The sequence below is a fragment of the Corvus kubaryi genome, unplaced genomic scaffold (genome assembly GCF_017639235.1).
Source record: "Corvus kubaryi isolate FWS band 111438036 unplaced genomic scaffold, C.kubaryi_AGA036_p1.0 138, whole genome shotgun sequence".
Taxonomy (NCBI): Eukaryota; Metazoa; Chordata; class Aves; order Passeriformes; family Corvidae; genus Corvus; species Corvus kubaryi.
In genome coordinates, this window is record NW_024580672.1 from 7,382,717 (window position 1) to 7,401,371 (window position 18,655).

Genomic DNA, 18,655 nt, shown 5'->3' on the forward strand with positions numbered 1-18,655 from the left:
GTGCGGGCCTCCGCCAGCGGCCCCAGTACCTTGGCGGGCCGGGGGATCGGGGCGGCCCGGCGGGGTACGGCCACCCGCAAGCTGTCCCCGGTACAACTGCGGTGTGGCCTGACTCCCGCGACCCTGGTGCATACTGGGCAAGCTGCCCGTGGGACCGGCCGCGGTGTCATTTTCGCTTCGGCGTACCCTAGCGCACCCTCATGTGACTCAGGTATCTGTGTCTCGGAGGCCTCGGTGCGTGTGCTCCCAGGTACACCTTGTACCTCACGCAAAGTTATTCGTGCATCGGCAGGAACGTTCAAGTTTTTGTCTACATTGTCACGTGTCACTCAACAGCTTAGAGGGACTAGTGTGACCTTGAATGTGTTTGACCTCATGCTTTTTTAGTATCTTGGCTTTCCCTGCACAGCAATGATAATCTTGTGACTGTGATTTATTCTCTGACCGCTGAGACATCCAAGTGTAAAAACACATTTTTCTGAATGAAATATATCAAATATCAAGTGGAGATAAAATAAAACTGGGTGAACTATGCTGTGGTGTCGTGTATACTTGAAAAGAAACACTAATTAAATTTTGCTTTGCACATGAAGGTCATTTCTTTATACAAACTGCCAGTAACTACATGGATGGCTGTCCTTAAAGTAAAACAGGTCTCGTAATGGCTCCTTCTTACACCTAGAATTAGTACAGGACATGGCCCCTCCACTGTAGAACATGTACAAAGAATGAAGAGCTATTATAAGTGCCTCCAGAAAGGGATACTGCATTAAGAAATGGCCTCATGAGAGGTAATGTGGTATTCTCTCCATTTCTTGCCTGGGACCAGAAAATTATGTTTAGGTAGCTGGGAGCAAGCAACAGAAAAACATGCACACCATGTTGGGAAAATGAAGAAAGAGTGATTGAGAATAAAGTAAAAATTTCTTCCTAAAAGCCTGCAAGTAATATTCTGAAGATGATTTAAACAGAGTTTTCTTCATATCCTAATGCATAAGCATTTGTTTTAATTGCCAGCCCAAAAGTGATTGCCCTGAAGAGGGTAAGAAGGAAGACAGGCTACACACATTTACTGCTACATGGAGCTTTCGTTCTTCCAAAACTCTGAAATTCTTTGAGAAGTCCCTGACTTACCTGATTATGTTAAAACTACACAGCAGAAGGCTGCTGCCTGGACTGGCACAGACCTTCATGCCTTTTGATGGCAGATCTAGGCAGCTGGCTGGGTACATTTTATGAACTTGTCAAGTCCAACCAAGGATATGAGGAATCCTTGCTGCTGCTGTCCCCAGCTGGTAACAGTTGTCCCTTCTCATCCCTGACACAGAAACTGACTGCACATACAGCCAGCCCGATATGGAACAGGAATTCAAGCCTGTTTTTCTCTGCATTTGCTGGGAGCAGACACACGAGCAGTGTATCCCAGCTGAAAGGTGGCAACTTATTACCTCACTCCGACAAAAGCAAGAGCACCTTTAATTACACACTTAAATTTCCTTATGGTAGCCGAACAGTCCTTCCACTGACTCACTGGAATACTGTGCTCAAGTATTGTGTCCAATTTTAGGCTTCTAAAAAACTTTTGGAATAACAAACAGAATTAAATGAAAACATCAAGTTTTAGCCTATGAAATGAAAGATTTGGAGGGGTATTCATTCTGGAGCAGGTAGCAGCAACGGAAATACATCACGGTTGCTGAGAAATAAGAAAATTCGTAAGTGGGAACTGCAGGAAGGGAAATTTACTTTACACTGGAGGCAGACATTTCCTAGCATGAAGTTAGACAAGGATAAGACTGACCCAGAAGACTTGACTGTTCATTGCTGGCAAGTTTTTAGGAGAAGCTAAATATCTGAGAGGAACAGTTTAGGTAGAACTGATCCAGATCTGAAGCAAGGAGAAAGCATCTTTCTGAAGTTCCTTCCAATCTTTTATTTCTAATTAAATATTTCCCTAACATTTTGCTGTTAATTTTGCACAATTATGCCACAGATAGAAGTGGACCGGAACATATAAAATCTGTCAATGAAGTCATAGCATGTATTACAAGTTAAGTTTCTGACACCTTAGTGCAACTAAAGTAAATTTTTCCTCTTCCTTTTACCCTAACTTTCTAAACAAAACCTGGTTGCCAGTTCAGTTTTCAGTCTAACTTGTAAGACAATCTAAATAGAATCCAGGTGCAATATTGACAAACAAAATCGAGGATGATTTCAGATCTTTCAAAATTAACATTTACTAAGTATTTTTGTCTTTCTTCTTCAACTGAAGCAGGTGGAAGCTCCTAGTTTATTTTAAAATATTTTCTATATATCTCACTGTAAACCAGCAATCTGGTGGGAAAAGGACTACACATTGTATGCTGAACAATCCAGGACAAATGGACTTAGATCACTGAACAAGTCTGCTATACTGACTCACTAGACATTACACATTTGCACAGCAAAAACTTCATGGACTATTCCATACCTTCCTATGCTTCAGACACTCAGCTTTCTATCATCTCTTTTTATTTGCTTAAAAACACAGAGGGCAAGTCTGTAATTCTCTGTCAGTTTCAGCAAACTACTGACTCCCTTGCAGATAGGATACTTTGCCATGGATCAAAAGTGCTGTGCTCCACGTGTTACAGTTTCAAAACCAATGGAACTGGGGGAAAAAAAAAAATCCAAACCACCACCCTTTCAGGTATATTATCATCAGGCAACCTGGCTTGAAATTTTTTAGGAACCTCTGAGGATTAGCTCTTCCTCCTTCTTTCCATGGGCCTCCTATATCCGTGGTCTAAGGCTAAGCTAAAATAAGTATAAAACAGGTGCCGTCCATATGTAAATCTGTTATCCAAAAAAACCAACAAAAATCTTACAGAGCACCGGTGGTGCTACTCTAATTCAAAGCCAACCAGCTGTAAAGGTTTGGTCATATTTTGGAGAGAAGTGGTGATGAGACACATGTACGTATCTTCTCAAACTACCCAGACTTTTATGCAATGCAAAGAATGTAAGGAAAGAGACTTCTGGTATAGCTGCCTGAGGATTTATATACAAGTGGTTGCTGGCACTCTGCCATTCCTGTTTATATTTCTATTCAAATTATTTCCATGTTTATCCTGTTTCTATACTGCAGGCCAGTCATACTGGTTCTTACTCAGTTTTTCCTCTTTGAAATAAAGCAAACGCAGTAAAGCAGAATAACTTAACTATTGAGAACGTTCCTCACAAAAAAACAGATACTGTTGACTTGTTTTAGGTATATTCACATATTGCACATATCAAATAGAAAGTGGCAAGCTAAAAGTCTGGTATTTCTTCTCAATATCTCTTCAGAACTGGAAAAAAACCCATACTGTTTTGGTGTACGCAGGAGCTTTGGCAGATACATGTTTTTTTCAAGTTCTTTTTCTCATAAATTGCAGGGCTGGAAGACCAACAGTCAAACATAACTATATAATGACAAGTGATAGATGTGTAAATCAAATGGGACAAAACAGCTATAAAAATGTGTAAAATTCTTATCTGGAAAGTGCAACATCAGAATATTTAAAAATGGACCCAAAGACCTCTAGAATTATTGGTGTGACTCAGGAAAGCTAAAAAGTCTTACTATCACAACAGCTAGCTCATATGAGAATTCTGCTTCCCACAAATACTAATGCATCTGAGAGAGGAAACTGATTGCAGATGACAGAGGAAATGAATGGCATAAATTTAGTCATATGCCTAAGTCTTTGTCAGATTGAGGCCAATAAAGATTATATTGAGACCATCAGCTCCTTCCGTTTTCACCCACCTACTAGTGCAGGCTTCTTTCAATTATGCCTTCTGTAGCACTTAAACAAAACCTGTTGGTATTATGAAGAAAAGCCCTGCACAGAGTGGAAGCTCATCTCCCTCTCACTTTTACCAAGGGAGAGAAACATGGAAAAGGGCACTCTGTCTAAGCAGGAACTTTGCTTTGGCAGCCTGAATAGCCCTTAGGAGGAATGTTTTTTCTCTTTGTTGATGACAAATAGGGCATAAATAGATCTCCTGGCCCAAGTGCCAAGGTCAGTGGCCAGGCAAGGCAGCATGAATGCTACCTGGAATGTGTCTGGACAAGGACACAGAAAGGTTTGGGGTCAAAGGGACCTTAAATTCCATCTAGTTCCAACCCCCCTGCCACATACAGGGATGCCACATGCCAGATCAGGTTGCTCAGGGCCCCATCCAATCTGGCCTTGAACACTCCCAGGAATGGGGCATCCACAACTTCTCTGGACAACTTTTTCCAGCGCCCCACTATTCCTCTGAGCAGAGAATTTCTTCCTAACAACTTCTAATCTAAATCTCTTCTCTCTCAGTTTAAAACCGTTCTCCCTTGTCCAATCACTGCCTGCCTGTGTAACAGACTTGACTTACACATCTAGCAACAAAAAAGACTAGGGAATAATAGTCAGAAAAGTACATGGGTGTAGTCTGGTCTTACCATCTTGCCCATCCCTGTGGCCAGACTTTGCAGCAGTCCAGGTGGTTTCTACAGTTCTCCTCTGGCAGCTCTGAGATGAGATTAGGGATTGTGGTTGCTGTCTTTCATCCCACCTGAAAAAAAGCATGCAGCAGTCACAAAGCAGTGATAACCTTTTCTCTCTGAAGCCTTCCCTGCTAATACATCTGTTTCTATATCCAACTAGACAATTATAACTTACTTTACACTTACCCTCTCCAACTTTAACTGATCCCTGGCAGAGCTGTTGGTGCTCTTCTTTGATAGGAAATGAAAGATTTAAGTGCCTTAGTTCAGCCATTTCAAATAAAACTCCCCAAATTTGTAGCATTTAGGGTCCTTGATTATTTCTTACGAGTACCAGACAGTGAAGATAAAGTAGGTGTTGGAGGCAAATAATCTTTTTTTTCCCCATGCCATATTTTCTATTCTGCAGAGAACTTTTTAAAAAAGAAAACAAACAGGTAATGGATTCAAACTATTAGGTATGTAAAAAATCTAAAAAACTCATTTCAAATACACTCTCCTTTGCCCCCATAAACTCTACCTTGTACCCAAGTATTTGGCTCAGTGTACTGCTGCTTATCTTTAACTATCAAACTTAAATATACAAAATGTAATTGGAAAACATGCAAGTTCACAATCCACTGATTGAGAAATACTGTTCATCATCATAAAAAAAAAAATTACAACAAGTGGCAGAGTACTTGGTAGAGAAAACAATGGCCTTTTCTCCTGACTGCTCCCCCATAGACAATTATCCTCATGTATGTATACCTACTGGTTTTCCTCAGCTGAATGTCTTCACTTTCTTTTCAACTCAGCATTTTTATGTGGTCCTTCACAATGCAATCAGGAAGTGACAGTTTCAAAACAAGCACTTTGAAAGAAAGAACGGCTGAGAAGTACAAAAGACTACCTCTTCCTTATTCTGCACTGCCACATGCAAACAGGAGGAGAAACTGGTTCTCCTATCAATAGTCAGCTGCACAGAGATTTTTTACTTGCATTACTCTGTACTCCAGAGCTTAAATGCTGACATGAAATTTCCATGGATATTAATGATAATGAATCAGGTAACAACAGGGAACCTGACTTCCTATGCCTGTGTATGGAAGAGATAAAAAAGGCAAATCTTTAAACTATTCTAGCTGCACACACATACCTCCAATGCAGACAAAACTGGCTTACTCCTCTAACTCAGGAGGGAACAGAGAGTGTCCATCAGAGCCTAGAAAGGACACAGAGGTTTAATTATCCTCTTTAAACTAGCCCAGAGATGGGGATTAGTGTAAAATGGAAACACACCACACCTTTAGTATTTCCCCAGTAGCAAGGAAGCTTATGTCTGAATGAACGTTTAAGCACAGGGTTTAAATTCAAATGCCACAACTCATCTGCAGTTAAAAATTTAGTAAAATATATGCTTTCAGACAGATAAACCAAAGATTTGTTTAGGCTAAAAAAACATTTAGTACATCCTTGTGAGATTAAGTTGAAACCACAGACAATAATACACAAATGCTAATTGCTTTAAATATACCTTTTTAATCCACGTTTGCAAAGAATGAGTCTTGTGTAGGAAGGAGCTATGCTACAAATGAGAAATTTGTCCCTAAATGCTCCAACTACCTGGTAACAAAGAAGGGAACCTTATGCTAGCATTGGGTGGGTTTGCCATAGTTATATCTTCTGAATATTTCTGGAACTAGTGACTCTACCTTAAAGTAAATACGTTCTGTGCTGTGCATTTTATTTTGTTCAAGAGGCAAATTTAGAGCTTTCAGGTTTTCAAAAGGTCAATACAAACTATGTATACACTAAAAAAGAATACCAGAATGATAATCATAGACTTCTGTTTTCTTCATTAGATACATTGTGAAAAAACCCCTACAACAGAAAGCAACTTTCAGGGTCTCTCTTGCATAGGAGGTGATCTGTATTTCACTGCAGGGATCTTAGTGTCACCAAAATATTTGTTTTCTTGTAATAAAACGTATCTAATACAAACACACACTTGGTCTAACGGGAATTTAAGACTCAAAGATACCATATGGGTGATCAAAACAAGTTCTTTGAATCAATTATTAACATGAAAGGGTCTAAGGAACAAATGTCAAGTACCATGGAGCACGAAAGATTTAGTGTCTTGTAACATACGGTGTAACTCCCTGGGACATTACTTTGACACTCACGAATGAAGTTCTGATTATACACATTTATTGTGCTTTCCAACCCAAAATGGTAAATCAGACTCCTTGATCTCATGAACACTGTTAACCAAATTTACTATATTTATCCCTAATTTTGACATGGACATCAGGTAAAGAAGCTACAGCTTCTTTTGGTGCCAGTGATCTCACACATCGAATGAGAAAACAAAAGCATTGTGTATCTCCTGTAAAACAGGAGACAAAGATACTTTTTTTCAGTTTATGAAACCTTTGTATATCCACTGAAAACAGAACAGATACAGCAAAGACATCTATCCCTCATACCTTTTTCCTGACTGCTCTAAAAGTAGTAAGCACCAATTGGTTTGCTATCTCTTCATTTATAAAATTTAATGATTATACCAGAGGAGACATGTATCTTATCTTCATTTCATTTCCTCTTAGAAGGAAAGGGGAAACTAAACGAAAAACCAAAACCAACCAAACAAAAACCAAACCAACAAAAACCCAACACACACACACATACACATGCACATAAAAAAAAAGGAAAATAAAAAGATTGGGAATGAGAAGAACAAGCAAACAAGCACACAAATCAGAAAGGAAGGTACACATACCCTATCAGATAAAGGTATAAGAAAAATACTGATGCAGTGGTTATGAGACATCAGTGGTCATGGACTGCAGATAACATAATGCCCACAAATATGACATTAGCCTTCATTCACAGGCACAACTGCAATCTGATACAAGCTGAAATTGACACGTGTGACCTAAAATCCTAAAAAAAAAAAAAGTTGTCTGATTTATCACCTCCTTATCATTGACAGTTTTCAGACCCCAGATCCTCCCAGAACATATACAGACATACACAGACAAAGTAAGATTTAGAGCTGATTCATTCCCACATTTTGAAGCAAAGAGCACCAGTGATGGACTCATCGTGACTATTTTCATAGGAAAGGCAAAGACAAACAATTAATGAAAACATTAAGAATAAAACCTTATCTTTCGTGCAGAGAGAAATCAGGTTGGAACCCTAATTTCAGTGAACTAGAAAGTCTGTGATTAAAACAAAAATCCCAAAAGTCGCCATCCCTAATCACCAACCATGTTTTGATTACAAGCAGATTGACTTCAGTCACAGCACAGACTGACATAAGGCAAAAAGGAAGAAGACAAAACATAGTTCTGAATTCAAATAATAATTTTCATCTACGTAGTGCTCTGTGCACAGAGATCTTTAAACGCTTTACAAACTGCGAATAACTGTTCTTCTCACCTTCCATTTAAAGAAAGAAAAGCAACAATGCTAAAATAAAAGGTAGCAAGAGAGCTGAGAAACGACTTGTAGGCAGGTCTCACTTCCAAAATGAAATCTATATTCGGATCAGTTTGACCCAAAACAGAAATCTAAATGCCCATGCCCCTAAACTGAAAAATTTAGTAGCAGAATTCCAGTCATTCTCAGATTTTTAACTCATTTGCCGGGGCAGGGTAAGTGCTGAAATGGAAATCTAAAAGACTTCTATTTGAAAAACATCAGAATATCTCAATTTTCTTAAAAAAAAAAACAAACTTAAGAAACAGCTTCAGTTCCCCAGAAGCTGCATTCTCAGGAAAACTGGCTATTACTCTAGCAGTGCTTTAGGCAGGCTGATTAGCAGTCAAACTTACATTTCATCAGGCAGAGAACCTGCTGTCTTCCATTTGGTATGGCAGTGCCCTGGAAAGACTCCTCCTTCATGCTGCTTATTGGAAACAGGATCCACTTAAGTTTAAATACCAAGCAAACAAAACCCCTTGCTTGCAGTTTCAAGCAAATTAATTCATCAATATTAGCTTCCTTTGTTGAAGTTCCTTGAGCATATTAGAAACATGCATTTTCGCCTCACTGACATTTTCTTGTTCTGCTTGTAAAATTCAATGAAAAGCTGCCTATTTATCTTTGCATGTGCATCCACACAAGTTATGTCATCTGGCCATTACCAGTGTGATCAAAGTTCCAGGCACACAGGTAACTGACCTCAAAGCACGGTGTTTGAAGTCCTTGCTTGACATGATTTGTGTTATTCTCTACGTCAATAGTTATTTCATCTGTTGCCTGCTATACTTACAACTGAACAAAACAAAGAGAATAGAAACTACTATTCAATGCAGCTTTCTTAAGACAATCTCCTGTCTCACTACAGGAATCATTTCAGCTATACTAGCAAATAGCCTACTTTCTGAGAATAAGGCTGTATAGGTATCTGCAATAATTATGATGAATTTCTAATGCTACTATAAACTTAAACTCTCAATTTAAAAATCCTAGTTGAGAAACATAAACGTTTCACTAAAATATGCCTGACTTTCCTACTCATTGCTTCAGCTGAAAACCATTCAGAACTACTAAAACAAAATTGTTTCCTATTTTCATTGTATGATGAACTCCCACCATGGAGGTAACATGACTTTTTTAGAGTGTATGTATACCCAAGTGAAATTGGGTTCCCAGAAAACAGTGACACAGAACTTCAATATGAGTTAATAATAGAGAGGAAGAACAGAAACAAAGGGAACCGAGGGGCGTGAAAGGGGAAGATGAGCAACAGACTTGCCTATTAAGAGGCCAGAAATCCCAAGTTTATAGTCTGGGTTCTCTTCCCATTGTAGGCAGATATCGGCATTAGTTGTGGTTTCATCAGATCAGACCTGCATTGTGATAGTACCTTACAGACTGCAGCCAAGGAGCAGCAGGGAGGGCATGGAAAGAAAAACAAGACAGAGAGAGCGTTATGGCCAACAGCCTGGTACTATACTCATCCCAAGCAAACATGGCATGATCTTCCTATCATCCCCATATCAACATTCTCAGTAATATTCATCAAACAATTTATTAAGAATCTGAAGTGAAAAGCTTAATCAGAGAAATGCTCCTGTGGTGAGGCTTCAATAAATCACTGTTCCTGGATGGAAAGAAATACATACCAGATTAGATTTTCCTCGTCCAAGTACACTCATGAGATTCTTGATGGCCATGGCTGCTTTAGACACCCAGAAGCTAGTTACACCATCCTACCTCAGAATGACAAAAACACATCAGATTAAAGAAATCTGCATGTGCAATATGCCCTCAAGCAGCACCGTGGCATAATTTGCAGGATATAGCTACCTTTGTTATACCCAAAATCAAGCCTCATGTTTAGTTGAACAACAATAGCCATAAAACTATGGCATTTATTTCTGAGTCACTTGTCTTGGGTAATTAGTTTGCCAAGAGCATGAGTCACCAAGTTAGAGAAATTAGAGAATGACTCATTTTTAACTTTATACTAATATTATCCTTAAAAAAAAGGACTCCTCTCTTCCCCCCAAATTGTTAAATTTTGGTTCTTTTCAAAATGCCAAAATGTGCTTTATATAGAATATTCGGATTAAATGTTGAAATAATTATCTCCTTTTTTTATAATGCCATTCACCCAGAAGGATCTCTCAGTAATTTCTGAATGTACGTGTGCTCTTCAGTGCATCCACATGTACAATGAAGTGAGGCAGTACGACAGTACTTGGCAACACTATACAAAAGCACCTGACTGCAACTGCAGCCAGATGCTGTACTTTGTTTAAACAAGACAGGAAAATTCAGTTGCACAAAACTGAATTAGCAACAATGGAATTTCACCATTTACACCTCAGTTTTTGCAAAACAGGGTTTATTCTGACTGCTGAGGGTCAGATCAGCCAGTACTTAGTAGCACTCAACCTTTCCGTTTCTTCAGATTTCAGCTGTGAGCAAAGTTTCAGTAAGGAAGCCTGTTTCAAAACTCTGCTCATCCTTGGCTGCAGCATGTTGTGACAACATCAGGCAGGGCAGCATCAAATTGAGAACAAGACATATAACTACCTTTGGAAATACTCTATAACTCTGCAAGCCTGTATAAGGCCAGAGGCTGCAATCCCAGCAGCCACCTGCATATTTGAGTCCTTGCTGAAGAATTGCCAAACACACAACTTTACAAACAATTTAGCCAATCCAAGACTGCCTAACGCAAGAGAAGCAGCCCTGCCCTCCTGTCCTACCAGCATTTCTGCCTTCTCTTCTGCTGACCCAGCATCTGTTTGGCCACACAGATCTACTTGCCGATTTGGCTAAAAATAATGGCATAAGAATGCATAAGAAAAAAGGTAGCTGCTCATTAATCCACCCTTTGAGAAGCAACTGAGACTTCATGAGTTTTCATAGTATTTCATCTGCTGGTCCACTTTGAGTGAAGAACACTGTTTCTCTTCAAGGACTGCAAGGAGCACTGCAGTCCAATTGCATGGCACAAACGCAGGCTCTTCTATTCAGGAGTATGATTTCATTCTATGCAGGGCAGATGTCTAGCATGTATTAAGCTCTCTGCCTTCGGTTTGTTTTTCCAAAAGGATGGGCAATGCCCAGCTGGTAATACAGTAAAATGTAAATCCTGGCCATTTGTTATTATCAAAGAACCATTACTTTCCAGTCTTTTAAAGGTATGTTGCTGGTTAAGAAACTTGTTTTCTCAATGTTCATTCCTCACCCTTTTATCATGCGGTAGGATAACCATGTTACCCAAAACTAGACATTAGTTTTGGTACCTAAACTAAGAGGCTAGTGAAGAAAGAAAGGTTCCTCCAGAGGGTAATTTGGGTTACAATTACATAGCTTAGCTGTACCATGTAGCATAAGTGCACTTCCAGAACAAGAATTTAACATAGGCCCAAATCCACTCTGAGTGTTTCTCACCACAGGCTGTACAGAAACCCCAAGTTAAAACATCTGAAGGTCATTGGTGCGACTATCCCACACCAATCACACCTTCACGTGAGTTAGAGCAGAAGCCCTGAGTGCCCAAAGCCAGGATGACATCCCAAGGAAAGGTACATAGTGTCAGAGAATGGCACTAGTTCCTGAGGTCAAGACAGATGGTTGACATTTGGCAAGAATGAAAGCAACTCTGCCTTGGGTGTCAGAGCCAGCAAGATGAGTGATACTACACTCTAACACAGCCTGCTCCTTGGATTTAGCCCATGCTATTTGAGCAGTAAACTTCCTGCTCTTGATCCATGTCTTTCTGAGGCACCTTATATTTCTGAGACACAGAATCGTCCAGTCCTCTGGCTTCTGCAGAGAACTTATGTATGTGTGTACACACACCCACCCCTTTACTGGAATTCTTTCAGCTTCTTCACCTAACAGCTATATATATGATATGTACTTGTATCTTGGCCAGTTTCCCTATTTCAGAATTGCCTTAGTCTAGATATGTATTGACTTCATGTTCCAATTTACTTATCCTTTTAAGTTTTTATTGAGATGACAGAGCAACAATTGAGAATGTAACTTTTAATAGAATGTCTTCGGTAAAATTTTCTGGGACTGTTCTGAAAGTTCTGGACCATTAGACAGCTATTTAGAGACTGTATTTTACACAACACTACAAAAAAGCCCAAGCAATATTCTTCAAAAAGCAATACTAAGGATTAAAGCTTGAATTTCTTACACCATGAATAATTTCCCCAAGCAACTTGGAACTGAAATAAGATTTCTGAAACCTCAATTGAAATAAAACTCAAACACATGTTTCACTTCTGGGAAAGCCAGCCCTGAGATTTTACCTTCAAATTATGGTTACCCTTGTTGGTATTTATACAGCTCAGCAGATGATTGAAACAGAATCAGTAGCACATGGGGAGAAATAAAGTTTTACTAATAAGATTTGGAATGCATCTCCAGCCCTTAACCTGGAGCTAGCACACTGTCTGCAAACAAAATAGTTAACATTGTATACAAAGAAGTGGCAACAGACTTAGTTAGGCTGAGACCTGGAAGCTAAAAAGACATTATGCAAATCTTTGCAGAACTTAGGCACAGCTTTAGAAACTAAAAAAAAAAAAAAAGCAGGAAGAATTTCAAGGAACCAAACAAAATTTGGATCCACAGTTCAAATATCCTTCATGAAATATAAGCAACACACATAAAAAAAATCTCATGAAGTAGCCAGTGTTTCTGGACTGTATCTTCTGTATCAGCAATACAACTGCATTTTTATGACAAAAGGATACAAGAACTTGAAATCCACAGGAAAAGTAAGATGCAAGATCCAGACTACAGGAAAACAGTGCCAAAGCTCATCCTGACTTACTGCAAGTACAGTATGCAATTTATTATTCCACCTGTAGAGCCAGTTCTAAGAGTATGTCCTGAGCTATCAGTATAATGCTTACTAGGAGGAAAGAATATTAAACTATTCAATACCAGCCATCAGCCTTCCTGCTCATGGATTCTCTGTCAAGATTTCCAATTATGTGATTACCAGTAACTCAAAAATGCCTCGTTTACAGGACTCAGCATGATCACAACTCAAAGGGTTGTGACCTACAGCTGGTCTGGCTGGGCTGGAGTTCATTTACTGGGGCACAACACAACCACCCCACAAACTATATTTAGCAACCATCTCTATGGAAAAGACTTCTATGGAAGAGCTACCTGTGCACACTTGTTCCTAAAACTTGGACAGCACACAATTTAAGAGTAGTCATCTTTTCTTATAAAAATACACAGAATTTCACAGAATAAAACCATTGACTGTATATTTTATTAATTACATTCTTATTTATTTTCTATTATGTATTATTATATAAACAATAGTTTTACTATTGAATACTCATATCTTAAACACCTAAAACCTAACTACACCATTCACCATATGACTATTAGTCCGATAAAACAGCTGATACATTTATAGGACAAATACCTGTGTCACAATGTGAAAACAGTTCTTACCATTCGTAGAAGGTTCTGATTTCAAAATACATGACCTGACCTTAAAAATAGAGATTATTTATATTAAAGCATTACAGAGAAAAATTGAAACTTTTTGGTTTAATTACAAGATTTAGAGGTTGGTTACAGCTGAAATGATCTCTTTAGCTCATCAGAGAATTATGCAATAATTCAAAGAGGGACAGAAGGAATTCCAGAGGGTTGGGGGAGAAACAGGAAGACACAGCAATAGCTTTTTTTTGTCTCAACTGCACTCTTTCCAAAGACAAAGTCTTGAATTATGCAAACAGAAAGAAATACATCTCAGAAAATAAATTTCAAATCTCCTCCTATCTAAGATAACACAGCTCTTGCTGAAGGAGTAATACTCTGTTTGCCATGCACAGATTTTCACATGAACCTCTGAGGATTTAAAAATTGTATGTTGAGCACATGTAGCACATTTTCATTACATAAAACACCAGCATGGGACCTGGCCTCACTGCATCTGTGAGAAGCACAAGCATGGCAGTGTCCAGAGGACAAGCATTAAGGCCTAAGTCCAGCACCAGGTGTTACAGGTGCCTCCAGCTGTCCATCAGTGATCCCTTCCTTCCTTTCTGGGCTCCTGACTGGCGCTGTCATGTTTGAATACACTCCTGAAGTCCCATCTTTGCCAATGAGGCTATGACTCATTTTCCAAACAGTATTTTATATTCCTACAGCACCTCAAAGGAACAGCCTCACAACCATCTGTGAGCTCCTTCCAGTGAAGGTTTTCTCCTACCCCACCTGAAACCCCACAATTACTCAGTTAACAAAACTAGCTTTGAAACAGCAGCAGCATTTGCAAACTGAGGACAGAAAGCTCCTGCCTCCCCCAGAGAGGGGGGCCTGATGCCTCAGCCAACTGCTTTCCTTTGTCCAGCACCCTGCCCTGAAGCCAACACCTGTCCCCCAAGGCAAAGCCTTGCAAGCCAGGGAGCACCCATGAGACTGAAGAAGTAGCTCATTGCTTAAAACAGATGATAACAGAAAACATACCTACATTGCTAAAGAAAAATAAGTGAATCCGTAAGTTCATAAAATCAGCTGTATGTACATTAGAAGCCTGAAGGCAACTGATGGGAGTGGGGCAATGAGGGTACAGGATCAAATTAAAGGAAGCGTGAAATGCATCCACCAGACTGTGCAAGTAACAGGATAAATTATATGCACTGCCCTGAAATATAGGAATTAAAAAGGGCTGACATGGCAGACTACCAGGAGGATTACACAATGCACCATTTTCCTCCAAGACATCTCTGTGACAAGAACAGGAGTGCTCTTGCCAGTCAGCTCCAAATGACCCCTGCAGAAGGACTTGGCTTGTGCCCAGGATGAAAGGCAGTGCTCTCAGGGCATGGGGAAGCACAGCAGAACCAAGAGTGATGAGAGAAAACTCAAGTACTTGGTTAATTCCCTGGGGAAGGTGAGTTGAGTACAATGAAACTGAAGCCAGTGCAGGTTTGGCTGCTACTCAGATGTTCTGAAGGATGCTGGGGAATGTTGACTGTGTCTCTAATTACTTCTGACAGCAATGTAAAAGCAAGCTGAGATATGCTGTCTCATAGGGCATCATCTCATCACCATCATGGGCAGACTATCCACAACTTTTGAATCCTGTCTCAAATACAAGGAACAGAAGTTTCTAAGGGTAATGGTAACAGTTCTAACAAGTCTTTTATAAAAACCTTTTCCTCTTTTGAGTGGCAAACGTGCTACACAAGTTACAGAGAATTTGAAAAGAATCACAATCAAATTTCGGGGGCAAATGAGTTGCTGAATGCTGTTTTAGCAGCAGGTATTTTTGTTGCAACTATTGTTACTGCAAAAACCATTTTAAGAAGAATATATTGGTAGAAAGCCATAAAGCTTATTTACATAGATGGAGTTTCATCATCTCCCACTCCAAAGCAGGCTGGGTTGGTTACATTGACCTAATGTTTTATCATGGTTTGTGTGAGGCTAGGAACACATGTCAGATTGTGGTTTAGTTTGCTCTTTCAGTATTCTGATGGGGGTCCTTTGAGATACTAGTTTAATTTATGCAGCATGTGCAGTATCATAAAAACAGTTTCAGAAATCTAATACTCAAACAAAATCAAAATATTGCTTGTACCAGGAGCTTTGTTATGTCCCAACTTAGCAAGAATAATTTTCTGCAGGACAGAGACCCCAACGTTTTTAAGAATATACCTTGCAAAATATTCTGAGATCCTCAGTTTTCCTTTCCAACAAGTAGAAGACAGTAACTTCCAAGTTTTCTCCCAGGAGCTAATTTTTCCCTTGAGAGCCATTCTTAGACCCCTCCTGGTATGAAAAAGGTGGTTTGGCATTAGGTAAGTTCAGTAGTTTGAATTCTGTTTAGGATAGAAACCAAGATAATTTTGAAAAGATTAGCCAGAGTCCTAGAGTACGATTTCAAGAACTTTTCAGTTTTGCTAGCAAACAATTTCAAATTCAACATCGCATCATTTTCTGCTGTTAAAACAGTCCAACTCTTACAACGTGACGTTCACCTGAACTAAAATCTTTTAGTATAGCTCTCTTACTGATATGACACAGCCTCTGTTTAAAGAAAGATAGGATTTAATGTTAAAGACAACCTCACCAAAGCAGCTACTACAAAATCTGTGCAGAATTATTCCTTTACAGAATTGCTTGCTTTCACTGGCATTCTTTTCTTCAAATGAAAAACAAACGTTTGGTTTTGGCAGAAGCTGACTACTTTCAAATTACTTGTCCTTTTATTTCAATTCAAAACTGGCAGACATTCCTTAGTAAGGTTGAAAAGATTTTCTGTCTGATTCTGAAGAGAAACTCATGGTGGTTTTTGTTACCAAATCCTATACATTTCCATACCCTGACATTCCAGAAACCGATGATCTGATCGGCATTATGACATTGTTTTGAAAGTAAAGCCAAAGAATTTCTCTTACTGCCGATTAAGAAATTAAATGCCCATCATGCAAACCTGGCACATAGCAACAATTTCTGCCTGGAGAAGGTTTTAAACAAAGGTGCCGTACTAAGTGTTTTCCACAGCTGTCACTTGTCAGCAGTGGAACCCAGGGTAAGGCACAAGCACCTCCTCATCTTATAACGGGAGTTTCCCAAATTCAGCTGATCTCGGCTCTGGTAGAAGGCATCCAGCAGGTCACTTGGCCTCTTCCCTCTCACCACCTGCAAACAGTGATTATCCTGTTTATAAACAGACAGCAAAAGGCCTGTAATCACCCAGAGCTCCGACGAGCTCCAACTTACACTCATCCTTCTGCCGCACCTGAGAGAGGCCAAGTCCGGGCGCCGCAGGCAGGTGAAGGCAGGCCCGGCGGGGCCAGGGCGCCTTTCCGCGGCAGCCGAGCTCCTGCCGTCACCGCGGGGCCGGGCGCTGGCGGCCCTGTGTGGCGGCGGCGGCCCTGTGTGGCGGCGGCGGCCCTGTGTGGCGGCAGCGGCCCTGTGTGGCGGCAGCGGCCCCGCAGCCCCTGCAAAACCGCCCCGAGCGCTCCGACCCACCGGGGCGCGGCTGCCGCCCGAAGGCAAACCGGGGCAAGCGGCCCCGCCCCTCCGGGACTACACTTCCCATCGAGCCCTGCGCCGCAGCAGGGCCGTCCTCCCAGGAGGCCGTGCGGCGCCGTGCGCTGCCATTGGTCGGATTCGAAAAGAAGCCGCGGCCGGAGCGGAGCGTGAGCCTGGGAGCGGCCGGGGCCCGGCGGGTGAGCGGGACCGGGACCGGGACCGGGACGTGTGGGGCGGCGGGCCTTCGCTGGTAGAGGGGACGTGGTGGTTGTGACGCGGGGGTTGCGGGGCCGGGAAGAGGCGTGGGTGGTCTCTATGGCGGCGGCGTGGAGGCCGCTCCCCCTGGCTTACCCCGCTGGCATCGCGGTTACGCGGGAGGGGCTGTGGGGTGTGAGCAGTTTTCGGTGGGGCCTACAGGGCCTGGGTAACCCCGGCCCAGGGCTGTGCTGCTGCCAAAGCCGCGGCAGTTGTGTCCCGTAGGAGCAGGCAGGTAGTGCAAAGCCTGGAAGTGAAAGAATGATACCTGCAGAGAGGAAAGTTTCCTTTTTTTTTTTTTTTTTTTTTTGGTAGGTGTAAGGGCTGGTGCTTTAGCTTTTGTGTAAGCTGCTATCCTTATTGTGTAGTTTGGAGCTCTTTCTACCTTTTTTTGTTCTGCCTGGCAGCACCACAGTCTGTGTATGTGTGCTGTGACCGTACTTTACTGTGTGCTTCTCGGGATCCCCTTTTAGGGTGTTTACAGCTCTAAATTCTGTTGCCACAGTTAGCAGGCTTATACTAATACATCCCAGGATACGAGTACCTCTTAGTGCCTGCAGCCGGGCCGTATAGTTGTTCACACCAGAATACCTGAAGTATTTACAATGCTGTGTGACTCAACGTGGTGGCAGATAAACAGGACTGTTTACGAATACCTTGGGCTTTGCATCCTGTAAGGGCTTGAACCTCACTCTTCTGACCATTGGGCCGTGCAAATACTTTTTGTTCTGGCTTTGTATACACAGCTTAATATTTGTCTTTTTCTCCTTAAGGAAAAAGATACAGAATTAGAGCATAATCTTGACAAATCACACTTTAAGCTTAGTTTTAAAGCAATTAAATGTCAGTCATCTAACAAATATATTTCCTGTAAAGGACTGATAAGAGTTTTGCAGTGTGGCTTTGTGTAGCTGATGAATGAGTCTTCCAGATCGTGACAGCACAGGTATGTTTCTTTCCAACAGTAGCTTATTCACAGGTCAGTCTTTGTTCAAGCCATGATGATATTTCAGGCCAAGTTTTTCCTGGTTTTCATACAGATGCCTGGACAAAAAAAAAAAAAAAAAAGTAGATTAGAAGAAGCAAAGTAAACATTGGTGCTTAGTTTATGTATACCTTTATCTCTCTTGCAGCCTGGTGGTATTTGTCTAACTGCTTAAAGTTGTGTCTGGCTTTTACAGCCTAGCTGGGAAGACTGAGCACTTAAAGTGTTTTGACACTGAAGTGCAGACATAACTCAGGTTTTATGCTGGGGGAAATTAAAATGGGACTGCATTATAGGCAGGAAACCAACACTCTTCATGAGCAAAAGGATTTTGAACCAGCCCTACTCTGTCCATTGCTTTAATGAACACTTCATGTTCTCCATTAGTATTTAGTAAAACAATTTATATGCTTTGCTGTAGC

General features: G+C 40.8%; 2 protein-coding genes across 16 annotated transcripts in view; one reads left to right on the forward strand and one right to left on the reverse strand.

The window, feature by feature from the left end:
* The window catches only part of PANK1 (pantothenate kinase 1), a 43,100-nt gene extending 26,253 nt beyond the window's left edge, over window positions 1-16,847 (reverse strand). The window contains exons 1-5 of one of the 12 annotated variants that reach the window (XM_042018934.1): window positions 16,758-16,847; window positions 15,671-16,657; window positions 9,631-9,717; window positions 8,335-8,405; window positions 4,466-4,578 (exon numbers count right to left, since the gene is read on the reverse strand). In XM_042018934.1, the coding sequence (XP_041874868.1) occupies window positions 4,466-4,578; window positions 8,335-8,405; window positions 9,631-9,681 (235 nt within the window). In that variant the 5' untranslated portion in view covers window positions 9,682-9,717; window positions 15,671-16,657; window positions 16,758-16,847. Of the gene's footprint in view, window positions 1-4,465; window positions 4,579-5,648; window positions 5,715-7,274; window positions 7,439-8,334; window positions 9,212-9,630; window positions 9,718-15,670; window positions 16,658-16,738 lie in introns of those variants that run through there. The other 11 variants (XM_042018933.1, XM_042018936.1, XM_042018931.1 and 8 more) reach the window with 11 other exon arrangements.
* A 238-nt stretch (window positions 16,848-17,085) lies between these two features.
* KIF20B (kinesin family member 20B) overlaps window positions 17,086-18,655 on the forward strand; it is a 34,723-nt gene continuing 33,153 nt past the window's right edge. For 2 of the 4 annotated variants that reach the window (XM_042018924.1, XM_042018927.1), the window contains exons 1-2: window positions 17,125-17,190; window positions 18,125-18,194. The gene's annotated coding sequence lies outside the window, so the exon portion shown is untranslated. Of the gene's footprint in view, window positions 17,191-17,273; window positions 18,195-18,655 lie in introns of those variants that run through there. The other 2 variants (XM_042018925.1, XM_042018926.1) reach the window with 2 other exon arrangements.